The sequence below is a fragment of the Eulemur rufifrons genome, chromosome 6 (genome assembly GCF_041146395.1).
Source record: "Eulemur rufifrons isolate Redbay chromosome 6, OSU_ERuf_1, whole genome shotgun sequence".
Taxonomy (NCBI): domain Eukaryota; kingdom Metazoa; phylum Chordata; class Mammalia; order Primates; family Lemuridae; genus Eulemur; species Eulemur rufifrons.
The window spans coordinates 15,203,675-15,220,096 of NC_090988.1; the positions used below are offsets into that span (position 1 = coordinate 15,203,675).

At 35.6% G+C, this 16,422-nt stretch overlaps 1 protein-coding gene across 8 annotated transcripts in view; it reads right to left on the bottom strand.

The window, feature by feature from the left end:
• Positions 1-16,422, bottom strand: part of ARHGEF12 (Rho guanine nucleotide exchange factor 12) — a 148,120-nt gene that overhangs the window by 7,358 nt on the left and 124,340 nt on the right. For 5 of the 8 annotated variants that reach the window (XM_069470782.1, XM_069470781.1, XM_069470784.1 and 2 more), the window contains 11 exons: positions 14,300-14,425; positions 12,533-12,647; positions 11,128-11,228; positions 7,934-8,011; positions 6,699-6,774; positions 5,976-6,143; positions 4,690-4,777; positions 4,081-4,167; positions 3,867-3,946; positions 3,328-3,561; positions 605-1,075 (listed from right to left, as the gene is read on the bottom strand). In XM_069470782.1, coding sequence (XP_069326883.1) covers positions 605-1,075; positions 3,328-3,561; positions 3,867-3,946; positions 4,081-4,167; positions 4,690-4,777; positions 5,976-6,143; positions 6,699-6,774; positions 7,934-8,011; positions 11,128-11,228; positions 12,533-12,647; positions 14,300-14,425 — 1,624 coding nt within the window. Of the gene's footprint in view, positions 1-600; positions 1,076-3,327; positions 3,562-3,866; positions 3,947-4,080; positions 4,168-4,689; positions 4,778-5,975; positions 6,144-6,698; positions 6,775-7,933; positions 8,012-11,127; positions 11,229-12,532; positions 12,648-14,299; positions 14,426-16,422 lie in introns of all 8 variants that reach the window. The other 3 variants (XM_069470783.1, XM_069470780.1, XM_069470778.1) reach the window with 1 other exon arrangement.

Sequence of the window (16,422 nt, forward strand, 5' to 3'; positions counted from 1 at the left end):
CTACAAAGTCCCTATATGATCTTGCCACCACTTCCCCTGCCAAACACTTGCCTCATGGCTGCCATTGTCTCCCTCGCCCTGTGTTCCGTAACCACAAAAGCCTGCTCCTGACGCACAGCCTCTGCCTCACTGCCGTGTACTGCAACACTCTGCTCCCCGGTATCAACGTGGCTTTTCCCTCTTACCTCCCTCAGCTCTCTGCTCAGGTCTCTGACGCTGCCTCATCAAAGGTCTTCTTCCCTGATCACCCTGTCTGCCCTCGTTACCTTCTGTCCCCTTAGTCTGACTTATTTTTCTCCCTCATCTCACTATCTCCCATCTACTTATTTACTTACTTATTTACCATTCCCCTCTCCCCTACCAGTAATTACACTTCATGAGAACAGGGGATTTTCCTGTGTTTATTCACTGCTATCTCTCTCAGCACCTAGGAAGAGGGGTGGCATATAGTAGATATGGTAATTTTGTATTAAATGAAGGAATAAATAATTGCCACAAACATAGACACACACATACACTTAGACACCAAAAACAACATCCATTTCAGCATACAGAACAGTTAACAATGATTACAATCAAAGTTTATATGTGGAAAAAAACTTGCCTGAGATGCGTAAATTAACATCCTTCTCTTCCTTTTTAACTCCTCCATCACCTTCTGATGGATTATCATCACTATGTGCTTCACGGGCATCAAAAAAGTGCTCTCCACTCTCATCAAGACCCCCTTCTGGTTCTGTGGTAGGCATCTCTGGGGTCATAATCATGTGGTCCATTACTAAAATGTTACTTGCCTGGCTATCTTGGGATGCCAGTACCACTGAATCCCGTGGAGCAGAAGATTCAGTTGAAGTCCGTGGACTATAACAAGCTTCAATGTCACCAGTTCCAGTTCTAAAGGGCATCTGTCCTTCACCAGGATGATAGGCCTTAATATTTTCAGAGTTCTGGATTCCAATGTCTGCTTGTACCCCCTGAGAGGCTGTCCTATATCTTGGAAAATGTTGCCAATCTTCCTGAGTGTTCTTCTCAGTCAAGCCTAGCTGTTGAACCAGCAACTGCTTCAACAAACCCACTACAAGATTTAGAAAGGGGGAAAAAAGGGGAAGAAAAAACAGCACATTCACAACTATAACCTCACACTGCCAGAATTAAATTAGTTACCTAAATTACCAATAATCTCTAAAAGCAAGTGCCTTTTAATAACATATAGCCAAAATATTAATTTCATACAATCATTTTTGGAAATGAAATGAATTATTTTTGGAAAAATGAAATAGAACACCATCTTCTAGAGAAGATTTAACATTAAAGTAGACTTGAAAAGATCTATACATTCTGAACAGGAAGGCACTCCTATTTAGAACTCCTAAATAACCAGTATCTTGCCTCTTTTTTTATTTCCATAGAACTGGAATAATACTCCAAAGGTACTTTTTAAGAACATTGAAAGGCTGTGTTAAGCTAGACAACAAAAGCTAAAAGTTCTGTTTTGTCTAGGAGACACTATGCATAGGCATTTATTTTTCTAATTTTATTGGCCACACAGAACATTTACTTTATCATTTATAATAACTCAAAGAATCTCCCTAAATAGTGAAGAAGAAAATAAAACTGCCTTGTAATAAAATTCCAGTGATTGAGTAGTACATATAATTTCTAGGGATAAGGAAATATTCATCAGTTTTACAAAAAATTACCATACTAGTGGCACAGCTTCTTTAGGTTGTTGAAAAGAAGAACCAATTTAATTTTGAATGGGCCAAGTATATGCCCTGAGGTCACTCACACAATGACACGGTTACTTCAACAATGTTAGTCAAACTGTCAGAAATCATTAAGACTGTTAATTCAGGAGAATCTAAAATAAATTAGGTTTTAAATAACTTAACCCATCCCCTACTTTCAGCACTGCCTCACTGTCTACCTTATGTTTCTTTAGGTGAACAGTGTCCACATGAGCCTGAGTCTCTGACTCTCTGTGTTCCTGCTCTACATTCACTTCCCGAGTAGGAATTCTCATGGCTTTGACACCCAAATCTCTTTCTTTCTAAACTCTCTCCAAAGTTCCAGTCCTAAAACTCCAACTTCCTGCTAGTCACTTCCTCTTTAATGGCTTGTAATTCATTATCTTAATCTTGACATGTCTTAAAACTGAGCCTATAATCCCCATCAAATTTAAAAAAGGACAAAATAAAGTAGGACAGCAGGAAATGGGGGGAGATGACGGTGGCTCTTTTCTGACTCACATTTCTGACAAGAATACTGAAATTATCTCTAAATATTCCCTTTCCTTTGCCCTCACATCCAAACAAGTCAATCGTTTTAAGCATTTGTTGATTCCTTACTTTATTTTTCTTCCTTCTGATACCTGTCTAGTCCAAATCCTTTTAGCCTCAAACCCAGACTACTATAACGGCTTCTTTAGTAAGTGCACCACCCTGCATCTCTTTCCATTCAAATCTTTTCACAGCTCTCAGCCAGATTGGTCTTTTTTATTTGTCATACCCTGGCTTAAAATGGTTCCCTACAAATAAAGCAATTGTTCTCAGCCTTTTCCCCACTTCAGTACACCTGAGAAACGTGCTATCCTCCCATTTGTAACAGGGATTCCCCACCAGGCAGGGGGCGGGGGAGGAGTTACCAGAGTGTCGAGGGTGTTTGTGTGCACACGCATGCGTATGTGTGTAGCATGGGCCACTGCGGGGAATACTACATTCTCCACAAGAAGGCTAGGAGAAACGTGTGGTATGGAAAAGCCCTCAAAACACTGGGATGGATGTGCCATCCTTAAAGTACAGAAGACCCAATCTGGTATTCAAAGTTCTCAACAGCACATTTTCTGCCTTTCCAACCTTCTCTCTTATACTCCTTTAACTTACTGTCTACCACAGGCCGACTTGTCCACTTGGTGCTCTCGGAACATCCTCAGAGTTTCCTGCCTCTGTGCTTTTGGTCCTACCATAATTCTTGTCTGAATGGCTTCTATTCTTCTACATAGCTATCTGAATCTTATTCATCCTTCAAGGCAATAATCACAACTCTCTTCTTCTTTGATGTCTGCCTTCCTTCTCTGGTCACCTGAACCCAAATCAATTTTGACATACCTGCATTGTTACTGTTTCAGTGTTTACTTACAAAGGTGGGGGTGTCTATCATCATCCCATCTAGACTTTAAATTTATTTTCGCTTTTTTTAAAATTTAAACTCCCACTATACTATACTCAGAATAGACTGTAAACTTCTTAAAGGGAAAAGTCATAGCTTATACATTATACAACTCTGGTACATCATAAGTATCTGGACTAAGTTATGAATAAAACTTACAATTCCTTAGTGCATCCAGTGCCCACCGTTCTTCTGAGATAGACAAGTGTGGATCTGGGATTGTGATTTGATAATTTACTCCCACTTCCTTTAGCGTCCCATCTGCATGCTGCTCCTTTGAAAACTGTCTCTCAGCCACAAACAGATCGCCTACCTCTGACTTCCCAGAGATATTCAGTGAATGAGATGGAGGTTTGGATGATATTAAGTGAGATTCTAATCCAAAATGTCTGTCTGTTCAATGGAACAGAAAAGGTAGAGTCTATTTTCACAAAACTTTTAACATGAAGAACATTCAAGAAATAATTGAAAAAAAACCCACATAAACTACAGAGATCATCTGTTAAGCAAAACATAGCACTTAGAGGAGTGTTATACTGACACACCAAAGGCTCATAAGCACAGTTTGTTAAACCAAATATCCAATGCCAGAACCTGCATAAACCACTATTAAAGTTTAATCCAGTATTAAAGTTTCTCTGCATTTTAACAGATAATGGGACTACATTCTTCTAGGTAAACTTATCAGATAAGTTTACCTGGACTCTGCAAACTAGTGACTGAAATGCCATGATGTTCCACTTTCATTTTTGAAGGTTCTTCTTCATTATTGTCTCCTCTGTAGAAGAAAGAAAACAATCTTTCATCTTCATGAGGTACCAAACATCATTGCCACAAAATGTAAGACTTATCCTATTCTTTTCTCACCCAAAGCATAAAATAAGTCCTACTACAATGCAAAGGAACACTCACTCGCCCGGTGGTGACTCTGGTAATGGAATTGGCTTTGTGGATTGCTCCTTCACCGAGGCAGCCATGCGACAGATTAGGTCCTGCCAGCTTCAGGACGTTGGAAAGGAATCCAGAATACAAAAAGGAAAGAAAGAAAGAAATGCCCTTTAAATACAGTGAGAAAGCAAAAATAAAAACAAAGCATACAAACCAAAATTCAAATCAACCAACCAACCAAACAAATAAAAAAAAAAAACTCCATTCTGCCAGAGAATATCTGTATTTTGGCAACATACTATTATGGAGAGATTCCAAAACTATACCTTATAGAACCATCTAACAACCTTATAAGTATATTACCCATTAAAAAACTTTAAGTGGCACTCCTGAGGAATTTTTCTTTAGAAAATGTACTTTCAGTGGAATAAAATCAAAATAAAAGGCATTAATCTAAAAAGGAACAAGTTCTTACAAGGATGTCTCTAAAATAATACAGAGAAAGTGCTTGGTTTCTATATAATTTTTGGTTTTTAGAGTACTATTATAAAAAGTAAAGTTAAATTTGTGGGATACTATACTTGAGATAATAAAAATATCAGTTAGGGCAAGGCAGCTATATCTAATACGTACACAGTCTTTTCAGAAACTGTCTGTGCCACCAGTTCATAAATTTGGGCTCCATTGTCTGACATGGAGATGACGAATAAAGCTTTGTTATCTGGAAAACACAAGACAAAAATTACCATTATGATCTAGAGAGGCCAAGTGGGATGTTTCTAGTGTCTTGGTAATATTCTGCATCTTAATCTAGATAAAGGTTACATATGTTTACTTTGTAAAAATTCATCAAGCTATACATTTAAAATCTGTGCAACCTAATGTATGTTATGCTATATATGTTATATTGGAATCAAACAAAAATTATAAAAATTAACACTGATTTCACAGTAATTTATAAATGTTAAACAAAAGATGTATAAAATCTAAATTACTAAACTGAATGCTATTATTACTCTTTGCATTTATTTTGATCTGCCCTTTTGCTAAGTTATTAATCAATAATATTCAATGAATGTTGGAGAAAAGATGTCACAAATTTATTTCGTCATCACTGAACTAAAAAGCTTTAAAAGGGATCATTGTTAGTACAGTCAAAATATAACTTGCAGCCGGGCGTGATGGCTCACGCCTGTAACCCTAGCATTCTGGGAGGCCGAGGCAGGAGGATTGTTTGAGCTCAGTTCGAGACCAGCCTGAACAAGAATGAGACCCCGTCTCTACTAAAAGTAGAAAGAAATTAGCTGGAAAACTAAAAATATAGGGAAAAAAATTAGCCGGGCAGGGTGGCACATGCCTGTAGTCCCAGCTACTCAGGAGGCTGAGGCAGAAAGATTGCTTGAGCCCAGGGGTTTGAGGTTGCTGTGAGCTAGGCTGACGCCACTGCACTCTAGCCCAGGCAACAAAGCAAGACTCTATCTCCAAAAAAAAAATATATATATATATATAACTTGCCAACTTAAATTCATTTTTAGAAAACACAACGTGCATCTTCCCCTTCAGTTTTCACTGTTTTTCACCAAATCAAAAAACATACTCCCCTAAATGAAAGCCTTTCCATTGGGATTACCTCAATGCGCTATCTTTATTGGAATCTATCAATGATTTGAACATAGAATAAAGACCAAAGTAATCACACAAAAATTTCCAAACACAGAAAATCAGAGAATTTAGACATCCTAAATAATTTTGGGATGTAAACTCTTAATTTACTTGCTAAGCAATAAATAAATTCCATTTAATTTGCCTAAGAATATAAAAGTAACAATATACCAGTTATATTATTTATACAACACTGAATATCTTATGTAACTTTACTATGAGTCTGGAGATTAGCATCCTTCAGTGGACATACTCGCCTGTTGCCACTTGTCGAACCAGCACTGTACTCAACTTAATGACAGGGCTAAACGTGTGCTTGCTATCAGCTGTAGATGCCAGAATCTTACTATGACACCTTAACACCAGTCTATCATCCTGCTTTTGTAACAACACAAGAATGTCTTCCAGGAGCAAGGTGTATAAATCTAGAAATAAAAATGCAGGAAAGATAAGTACAAAAATTGCAATGTGCTTAATAAAGTTTAATTTAGATGTGTTTAATAACCTTTGTAACAATTCAATGGAGAAATTATTTGTTAAATCTAGTAAATTTAAAAAACTGACTTGTATATTATCTTTTTAAACTTCATTTTTTAGTAATCCATTTTTGTTGTATTTCACCAAAGTGTCAGTCTGTGACTGATAGAAAATAAAAAACAAGTTCCTCACTGCAGACAGTTTGAGAGGTACTAGTTTAAAGAAAGGTTACAAAGCCTCATTAGAAGAGAAGAATGATGGAAATAGAACTAAATCATAACAAAGTTTTCTGCTACATCCCTAAATGAATATTTAACACATTTCACATATAATAAAATAACAAAAGCAGATCTTTTGTAAATGTACAAATAACGCAAAGCAGCACTGCTAACTGCTGTAACTGCAAAGTGTGAATGGTTCTCTCTTCTTCCTTTTGGCATAAGGAAACTTTCCTATTCTTTCCCTTTCTTCACTCTTCCCAAAACAGACAAGATCAGACCTACCAATAGTTTTATCTCTATTCACCTTCCAAACCAATGGCCCTTCATGAATCATCTTCCTTTTTGTTAAATCCAAATTCTGCCAAAATAAAGAGAATTACACAGAAATTATTTCCAAGCACTCAGTGAGATGATATTCTGTACAATTTAGTCTCTTTTCAAGCAATTCCTAATATTAATATAAAAGATACCATTCAGATTCAACTATCACTATTGCTATTTGTCAGCTCTGGAAAATGGAATAAAGCCCATGTAAAAGTAATCTGCATAAAATTTTCCAAAAAGGAAAAGGTATCTTGCAGGAAAACATTCAGGAGTACTATCTTCCAAATGTCACTCTAAATAGATGATAATAGCTCATGAAAATCAAGTTATAAACACTCAGCCACTAGATTCTCAACCTATCCCTTAATTTTGCTTTGGATAACTGGATGAGGATGCCATATATGCTTGTCTGTAAGACACCTCTGAGTTCTAAGGCTCTAATTCCAAAGAAAGTTTTAAAGAATAACATTTGACATGGAAAGTCCAGGTACTACCCAGACTTACTTTAAATATTAATAACTTATTAGAAAGAGAATCATCTCTTAGTATTAGCAGCTCTAGAAAAATCTCACTATTTGGACGTTAAAGGGAATAAGCACATTAGCGTGCTTTCTGATAGTGTTACATATGACACAAAAGTCTATTTGAAACAGCCACCAAATAAATCTGCCAAAACAACCATCCAGTGAAATAGTACAAAAAAGACTTAAAATCCTAAAAAGTTAACTAATACGAAAGCCTAGATAGTACAAATGGAAATTAGTAAATATTTTACTATCATTTCTGTAATAGTTTCAACTTTTATGCTTTTGAAGAGCTTCATGAAAAAATAATAAAGTTATCTTGCTTTCTCAATGATCTGGAAAGTTCCCATAATAAACAGTCCTACTCTTATTTAAACTACAGAACACAATAAAATTAAATTTAATAATTTAATAATAACTAGTGTTTCTTAGTCTCCTGCCAGTTCCTGTCATGTAAAGTTATAGTTTCACACAAAATATTTCCCTAATAAAAGACTAAAGTAATCTTCAAACAGATCATTTAAAAGGCAGAATAAAATAATACATATAGATCATTTATGATACAAGAACTCCTTCAAGTGATATATATTCCCATTGAGATGTTGATTACCTTCCAAGTCTTTATTTAGTAAATTTTATTTTAAAAATTATGATTAGACCATCTCTCACCCTGAGCTCTTCAACATTTGGGTACTCTGACAACTTTAGACTGGAGGTATCAAGACGACGCTGATAATCTTCTAAGCGCTGAAAATTAGACAAGATGGAGCCAAAGTTATTGTTTTGGTCATTAATGACCTTTCTGTTTCTGAATCCAATGGACATTTTTAATCTGCATTTTACTAAGCTATCTGCAACACTAGACATGACTGAGCACTTATTCTTTCTTAAAATATCTCCTCCCTTGGCTTTGGTGATATTACACTCTCCTAATTTTCTTTCTACTTCATTGGCCTTTCTTTCTCCATCTTCTTTTCAAACTCATTGGCCTCTAAGTAGCTCATATTTATTTTCTGAATATGTAAATCATGCACACAATACAAAATTCAGAAGGTAATACAAGGCAAACTATATAGTCTATCTCTAACCCTGCCCACTTGCCCACCACCCACCAATTTTCTCTAAAGAAGCAATCACTAATACTCATTTCTTGAGTGGCCTTTGAGAAAAACTATGTAAATAGAAGTATACATAAGTAGAATAGAATATATGTATATATAAGTATGCTCGTCTCTGTGTATGTTGTGTATATGACATATCCTATTTTAAGACAAGATACAGTAGCATAATATATTCACGTATGTCTTTCTCTGTGTGTGTGTGTGTGTGTGTGTGTGTATGTGGTATGTATATATCTTGAAGATTGTTCCACATTAGCACATAGGGAGCTCTCTCATTTTTTTAAATGGTTGCATGGTATTCAGCTCTGTAAATGAACTATAATTTATTTAACTATACCCTACTGATAGACATTTAGGTTACTTCCAATCTTCTCCTATAACAGATAATACTGTAATAAAATGGCCTTAAATATATATCTTTGTACACCAGTGTAGATATATCTGTTTCTAGAACTACTGGATCCAAGGGTATGGGCTATGTGCATTTTCCCCCAACATCATAAACACTTCCAAATACACAGCAAAGTCTGAATGTGTATACTGAACACCTATGTACCCACCACTTACATTCTACAATCAACATTTGCTATATTTGTTTTATTATATATCTATCCATCTATTCATCCCTCTATCTATCTACCAGTTCATCTTATTTTCTGGATGCATTTCAAAATAAATTACAGATATAAGTATTTCTGGATGCATTTCAAAATAAATTACACATGTAAGTATACATTATCCCTAAACATTTTAGCATAGATAACAAGAGCATACAGTTTTTCTTAAAAAGTAAAATTTACATACAGTACAATGCACACATTTTAGGTGTACCTTTTCATGAACGTTGACAAATGCATACACAACCATCCAACCCAAACTCCTACCAAGATATGAAATACTCCCATCACCCCAGAAAGTTTCCCCATACTTCTTCCCAGTTAATCTCCACCAGCACATACTCAGTAGTAACCACTTTTCTGAGTTTTTTCTTACCATAGAGTAGTTTAACCTGTCTTAGAAGTCCATATAAATACAATTATATGTATATACTCTTTTGCGTGTCATTTCTTTTACTAAGCATGTTCATGAGGTTTGTCTATGTCGTTTACATCATAGAATGAACTACATGTTTACAGTAGTTCATTCTTTTTTATCACTGATTGTACATTATTTCATGACTATACCACAATTAGTTTATCCATTCTGTTGATGAATTCTTCAGCTATTTCTAGTTTTTGGCTATTATGAATAAAGTCACTAGAAACATTCTTTTATAAGTCTGTTTGTGGGCATGTATCTTCATTTCTCTTGGGTGTATCACTTGGAACAGAATAATTGAGTCAAAGAGTAGATATATGGGTATGTACACTTTAAATTGAGATAAATATTGCCAAATTTCTCTCTGGGGTTTTATCATTTTACACTCCAAACAATGCATTTGAAAGTACCTGTTCTCCTTCAGTCTTACCAACAGAGTTGTCATCACACTCAGCTCTTAAGAAATGACATCCATGCCCGTGGATTCAATGAGCATCTGTATGCTCACAATCTTAAATTTTTATCTTCAGCAAATTCCTCTTAGAGGAGAACTCATATTGCCAACTGTGTACTGCACATCTCTACCTAATATCCCAAACTGAACTCATCATCTTCCCCACAAATCTGGGACTTCTCTACTCATCCTATCCATCCAAATATGCAAACCAGAAGCCTGGGGATTTATTCTTGATAAGACCTCTCCTTCAAATCCTTCTCTAAATCAGTCACTAAGTCCTGTCAATTTTACCTTCTAAATACTTCTCTAATTTCTCTAAGCTACCATCATCAATCCTGGATTGCTACCACAATCCAGGGCTCTTTCACCCACTATCTTCCTCCTTCAGCTCACTCTCCATAGAGTAGTGTGAGTGATTCTTAAATAGTGAAAATCTGAAAACATATATTCTTACACATCTACTATGAATTCCTACTGCTTTTAGAATAAAAATCAAAATCTTTAACATGATCTAAAGGGCCCTGTATAAGTTGGTCCTGGCCTACTTTACCTCATTTTATACACTCTGACTTTGTTTTTTAGGCACAATCCACAATCTAATCTTTCAGTTCCTCAAACAGACTATGCTTCCTTTTTATGCTGAGACTTTTATAAATACTGCCTCTACTTCTGGAGCTGCACCCTTTCACATTGCTTTGGTTCATTTCCACTCATCCTTCAGAGCTTGGCCCAAATATCAATTCCTCAAGGAAGCTTTCTCTGATAGCCACCACCTAACATCCCTAAACTAGGATAGGCCCCATAGTTATACACTCACAGTATCTGAAACTCTCCTTCATAGCAACTATCACAACTGATAGAAAACACTTGTACTATAATCCTGTTAAATGCCTTCCTGTCCTGCTAGGAAACAAGCTCAATGTGAGCAGATATTGTGCTTATTTCTCAACTATTCTGTACTCTATGCCCAGCATACAGCACATGCTCTATAAATATTTGTTGTATGAACAGATGAATGAATGAGCAAACAAGTAGCCTGAGATGTTCAAAATTCAAAAAAGTCAATTACAAATCTTATATTCTATCATAAATTGATCTGGACCCACCTACTACATACAAAAAGTTAACAAATGTTCAACCTATCAATTATGTAATGGTAGTTTGAATTACTATTTCACAAGCTCCAGGTAATATTAATTTAATATTCTCCCTACGTCATCCTGTATCTTCTTGTTTTCCCTTTTTACCTGTTTGTTTTCTGCCTCCTTGACAGCCTGATTTACATAATTTAAGATCTGACGACAGTGATCTGCAGCTTTCTTCACCTTCTCCCTTTCCGTTGGCCATTCTAAACACGGGAAAAATGGAGAAAATTAGGAAAAAGAATGAGATTTCACTTTATTTCACTAGTTATAAGACCATACTAAGACCTTGTATACCAGGCTAAAACCTATGGCAGAGTGTCAATTTAGGTAGTGTTTGCAGAGGTGAAACTTCTTATGGCAGTACTTAAAACATAAATCTAATGTTAAAAAGAATAGAACCCGAAATCCAAAACATTTTGCTTTACATAAAGTATCAGGGCAACTATGTTATACACTCCAGAGAACTGGTCTCATTCACTTTGTAAGCTATATCAACGGGAACCCCTTATCCCCCTGTAATTTCGTAGTGCATAGCCTACATAAATATGTCCAATGAACCTATTAAGCAAGATTTTTTTGAATAACAAAATTCGAAATAATTCCAAAACAAATGTCTTTGAATTTGAGATTATATTTTTAAAAAGGAAACATATTATAACATTTGTATCATTAAAAGATAAAATCTGTCAAAATGTGTTGAGGTTATATTGTGTCTATAATGTAATGCATACCAAAATGAGAATATTCAAAATCATAATCCTCTGAACAGTACAACTATTCTGAACAGATATATTACAGTATAAAAATTAATGTGTATGAGTGTAAACCACTTTTGTTACCAGGTACCATAATTTTAAATTTCCCAATTATGCATTCAAATTCTCAGACACAAGAAACAGGAGTTTGATTGCATAAAATTATTGAAAACTAAGTGTAAGAACCTAAAAGCTCAATTGAGAAACTCAGATTCATTTCATATTTCAAAATAGGAGAGTCGAAATTATAATGTATTAATTTGGTTTAATAAAAGTACATATACAGCTCTTCAACCCAGTACAAATCTTCTTCAAAGCAAGTATGATGTATGCTAGAGCAAGGACAGTCAGACTTTCTGCAAAGGATCAAATAATAAATATTTTACATTTTCCAGGTCAAATGGATTCTGTCACAACTACTCAGCTCTGCTGTTACAGTACAAAAGTAGTCAGAGACAGTATGTAAACAGATGAGCACAGCTGTGTTCCAAAATCAAACTTTATTTACAAAAACAGGCAGTGAGCCTGATTTGACGCACATAGTTTGCCAAATCCTGTTATGGAACTACTTACTAATGGAGCACATTAAATCAGACAGCCTGAAGAAGACTAGATCATATCTTGTCAGAAAATCTTTTATACTATTTGGAAATCCAACTCCAGACACCAGAATGCTGTGAGATATTATTTAGCAGGACAAGTTTTTTGTTGTTGTTCCTAATCTTTTTAATTTCAATGAGAAAATGCTGTACCTGTGTATTTGGCAATATTATCCAGTAGAAGTGGGTACTTAGTAAGCCTTTGCATTTGGGTGGGAATGATATCTTTCAGCTGAAGACGACGACACAGTGGATTACTCTCAGCATCCTAAAATTAAAGTGAAATAAGTGAGTCTATAATTCTTATCAGCACTATAATTACCTTACATCTATCATGTATTCACCATATGAGTGTCTACTGCGTCACAGTTCTGATTATTAAATCAAGCCCTTTAAAAAATACCAAGATATATTACTGCCATACTATACATCTGTTTTCCCCTTTAATCACATAATAAGGGAAGGAAGCCTCTATTACTAAACCAATGGCTTCTTTGTTATCTGTTTAAGCAATGACTAAGAGTATCCATAATCAACTCTTAACTATTGCTTACTTGTATGAAAACAGCTTTATTTTCACCTATTCAGAAAACCGAGGTGCATTTTCCTATGATTGGCATTCCTACCAAAGTTAGTTAGCCAATTTGTTATCTGCCATTCCAAGTAGGCACAATGGATCACCAGTCTGGGTATGCTACCTCATCTATACAAGGCATTTGCAAACTTCTCAGTAAAGTGCTAGTTAGTAAATATTTTAGGATTTGCAGGCCATACAGTCTCTCCCACAACTACTCAACTCTACTGATTTAGCACAAAAGCAGCCATAGATAATGTATAAATGAATGAACATGATGGTTCCGTGTAGTAAATAACTCAAGATGGCCTCCAAGATTCCGGTCCTCTGATATACACACCCTGTATAATCCCATGCCCTTGAGTACGGATGGAATCTGTCAATATGATGGGATATCACTCATATGATTAGGTTTCTATCATTTGACTTCAAGTTAATGAAAAAGAAAATTTCCTGGGTGGGCCTGACTTCATCAGAGGAGCCTTTAAAACAAATCTGTGTCAGAGAGTGGCATTCCTCCTACTGGCCTGGAAGAAAGCAAACAACCACCTTTAAACTGCCTAAGGGGGTCATATGGCAGAGAGATATGGGCTTTCTCTAGGAGTTGAGACTGGTTCCTAGCCAATGACTACCAAGAAGGCAGGAACCTCAGTTATACATTTATAAGAAAATGAACTCTGCTAACAACCAGTGAGCTTTGACAAGAACCTTGAGCATCAAAAGAGAATTGCAGCTCTAGCTGATACTTTGATTTCAACCTGGTTAAAATCTGAAGAGAGGATCCAGCTAAACCATAGCCATACTCCTAAACCACAAAAACTGTGAGATAATAAATTTGCATTAAGTGGCCACACTTGTGGTAATCTTGTTATATAGCAATAGGAAATGAATACACTGTATTCCAATAAAACTTTATTTATAAAACAGGAAACGGTCTGGATATGGTCTGTGGGCCGTAGTTTACTGGCCCTTGATCTATATACCAATGAATATCCCAGTGAGTATAACTGCTATTAAATTCTTCCCTGGACCAGATATAAGCCCATTCTCATGCTTTGACAATATTCTTTTCATAGTGTGTATGGGTCATTTCCTGATAAAACCCCCATGGCAATGTGTGGATTTCTATATCAAGTATGCTAATCTTGACATATATATTTTTTATTATTTACCATTCCAAAATCACCTTTATACTTTCCAGTGACTTAAGAGAGAATGTATGGCTTTAAAAAATGTTAACATAGATGTAATCCTCGTAAAAGTCTTAGTCAGCATTCCCCCAGTTTATCCTATAATTGATAAAAACTTGCCTTATTTTTTTTTCTTACATGACTCACTCAACTCACTTGCACAAAAGTCTGAAATCGAGAATCCTTTTTCTGACGAGACTTGATCATTTCCAGGGCGAAAGGTTGGTTACTGCAAAAGGTAGCAGCAGCATGTTTCAACTTCTCCTCTCCTGGTCCACTGAACTGTGCCAAGAATGCAAAGAAAACAAGAGAGAATGGGATACTGAGCTTATATAAAGCAAGGCAAAATGAGAGACAACCAAAATCCTTTCAACATTTCAATAAGTATTCTTAAGTGACCAAAAACACAGAACTGCATATCTATGTGGAATATCAATGGTTCTCCATGAAAAAAGTCTGACGCTGACACATCCAGATCTTTTTTGATCATATTCAATGTTTTCTTGCTCGTATCCTGCCACAACCTATTACCTTTCAGTCTGTACCCCCTCTAAATTACATTAAAAGGTTGACATTTAGAGAATATGAGACACAGAATGCCTGGAGACTGAGATTAAAATTTCATTTTCTTAACTCCTGACACCTTTACAAAAATTACTCTCTTACTGCTTTGGAAAGCAAATCCTTGGGATACTACCTTTCTTTCTTACTATAAAATCCATTATGACTATGATCAGGTCATAACTTTTCTAAGTTGAAATAAAATTAAATCACTGCTGCTTCACCCGTGCAGAGGCTGGAGCTGGCATGGGGGAGATCCACAAGCTTATGAATTCTTTTGCTACAAATTATGTTTTTTATGAATATTCTTTAATGTGTAAATTTAAGTTTGCATATACCCTGATTTTAAAGTTCCTCACAAAACACCTAATGAGCGCTTAACTCATAAATAGGTGCTCTTATAAGTCAAATAAATTGTTTTTAATACCACCTCGATATTTGTAATAATTGCTTTGTGGTTTATAGAGAGGCTTTCTGTATAATCTTCCACTTAAAGCTATATTCCCAAAAGTTTGCACATAAAGGCATATTGTAAGAAGCCTTTTTGTAGTGCATTTGTAGATAAATTAAGCGTATTTTTTCTTCAAATACAAAGTGATATTTTAATCAGTCGCCCCAATTTTGTATTCTTATTCTATTACGAATATGACGCTCAACATGTATAAAGATGAGACTGGCAGCATTTTTGGTATGTTAGTCAATCAAAGTTCCACACAAAGAGCAGCTGGGTTTACAAAAGAAAATAATGTCCCCAACCTCAAGCATCCTACAGTAGTTTTACAAGTAGTTTAAATACAGATGCTCCTCAACTTTTGATGGAGTTACATCCTGATAAACGCATTATAACTTGAAAATATCTTAAGTCAAAAATGCATTTAATACACCTAACCTAACAAACAAAATAGCTTAGCCTCACCTACCTTAAATGTGCTCAGAACACTTATATTAGCCTACAGTTGGACAAAATCATCTGGCAACACATCTGCTAAGAGTATCAGTCGTTCGTCCTAGTGACCCTGTGGCCGAGTGGGAGCTGAGGCTCCCTGCCACTCCCCATCATCATGAGAGTATCAGGAAAACAGCAAAGTTTAAAACCTGAAGTACAGGTTCTACTGGATATGTACTGCTTTTACACCATCACAGTCAAAAAATCTTAAGTTGAACCATTTTAAGTTGAGGATTATCTGAATATATAAGGTGATATTGAGAGATCAGTACTGGAAAAATACTCTCTAAAACTGTTTTTTAAGAATAGCAAGAGAAAATCTAAAGGCCTATTTATGATTTTTGCTTTTAGGATTTCTAGTCAATGCTTTTCTATAAATTCAGCCTTTGTATATAACAGTTACAAACCAGATTGGTTAGTCCATTCTGTTTTTCCTCAACGTTTTATAGGTACAGGCACATCTAATTTTACCATATATTGCAGATAGCGTATTTTTTCACAAGTTGAAGGTCTGTGGCAACCCTGTGTCAAACAAGTCTACTGGTGCCATTTTTTCAACAGCATGTGCTCACTTTGTGTCTCCGTGTCACGTTTTGGTAATTCTCACAATATTTCAAACTTTTTCATTATTGTTATATCTGTTATGGTGATCTCTGATCAGTTATCTTTGATGTTACTATTTATTGTTTTGGAGCACCACAAACCATGCCCATATAAGACAGAAAACTTAATCGATAAACTTTGTGTGTGTTCTGACTGCTCCATTGACTGG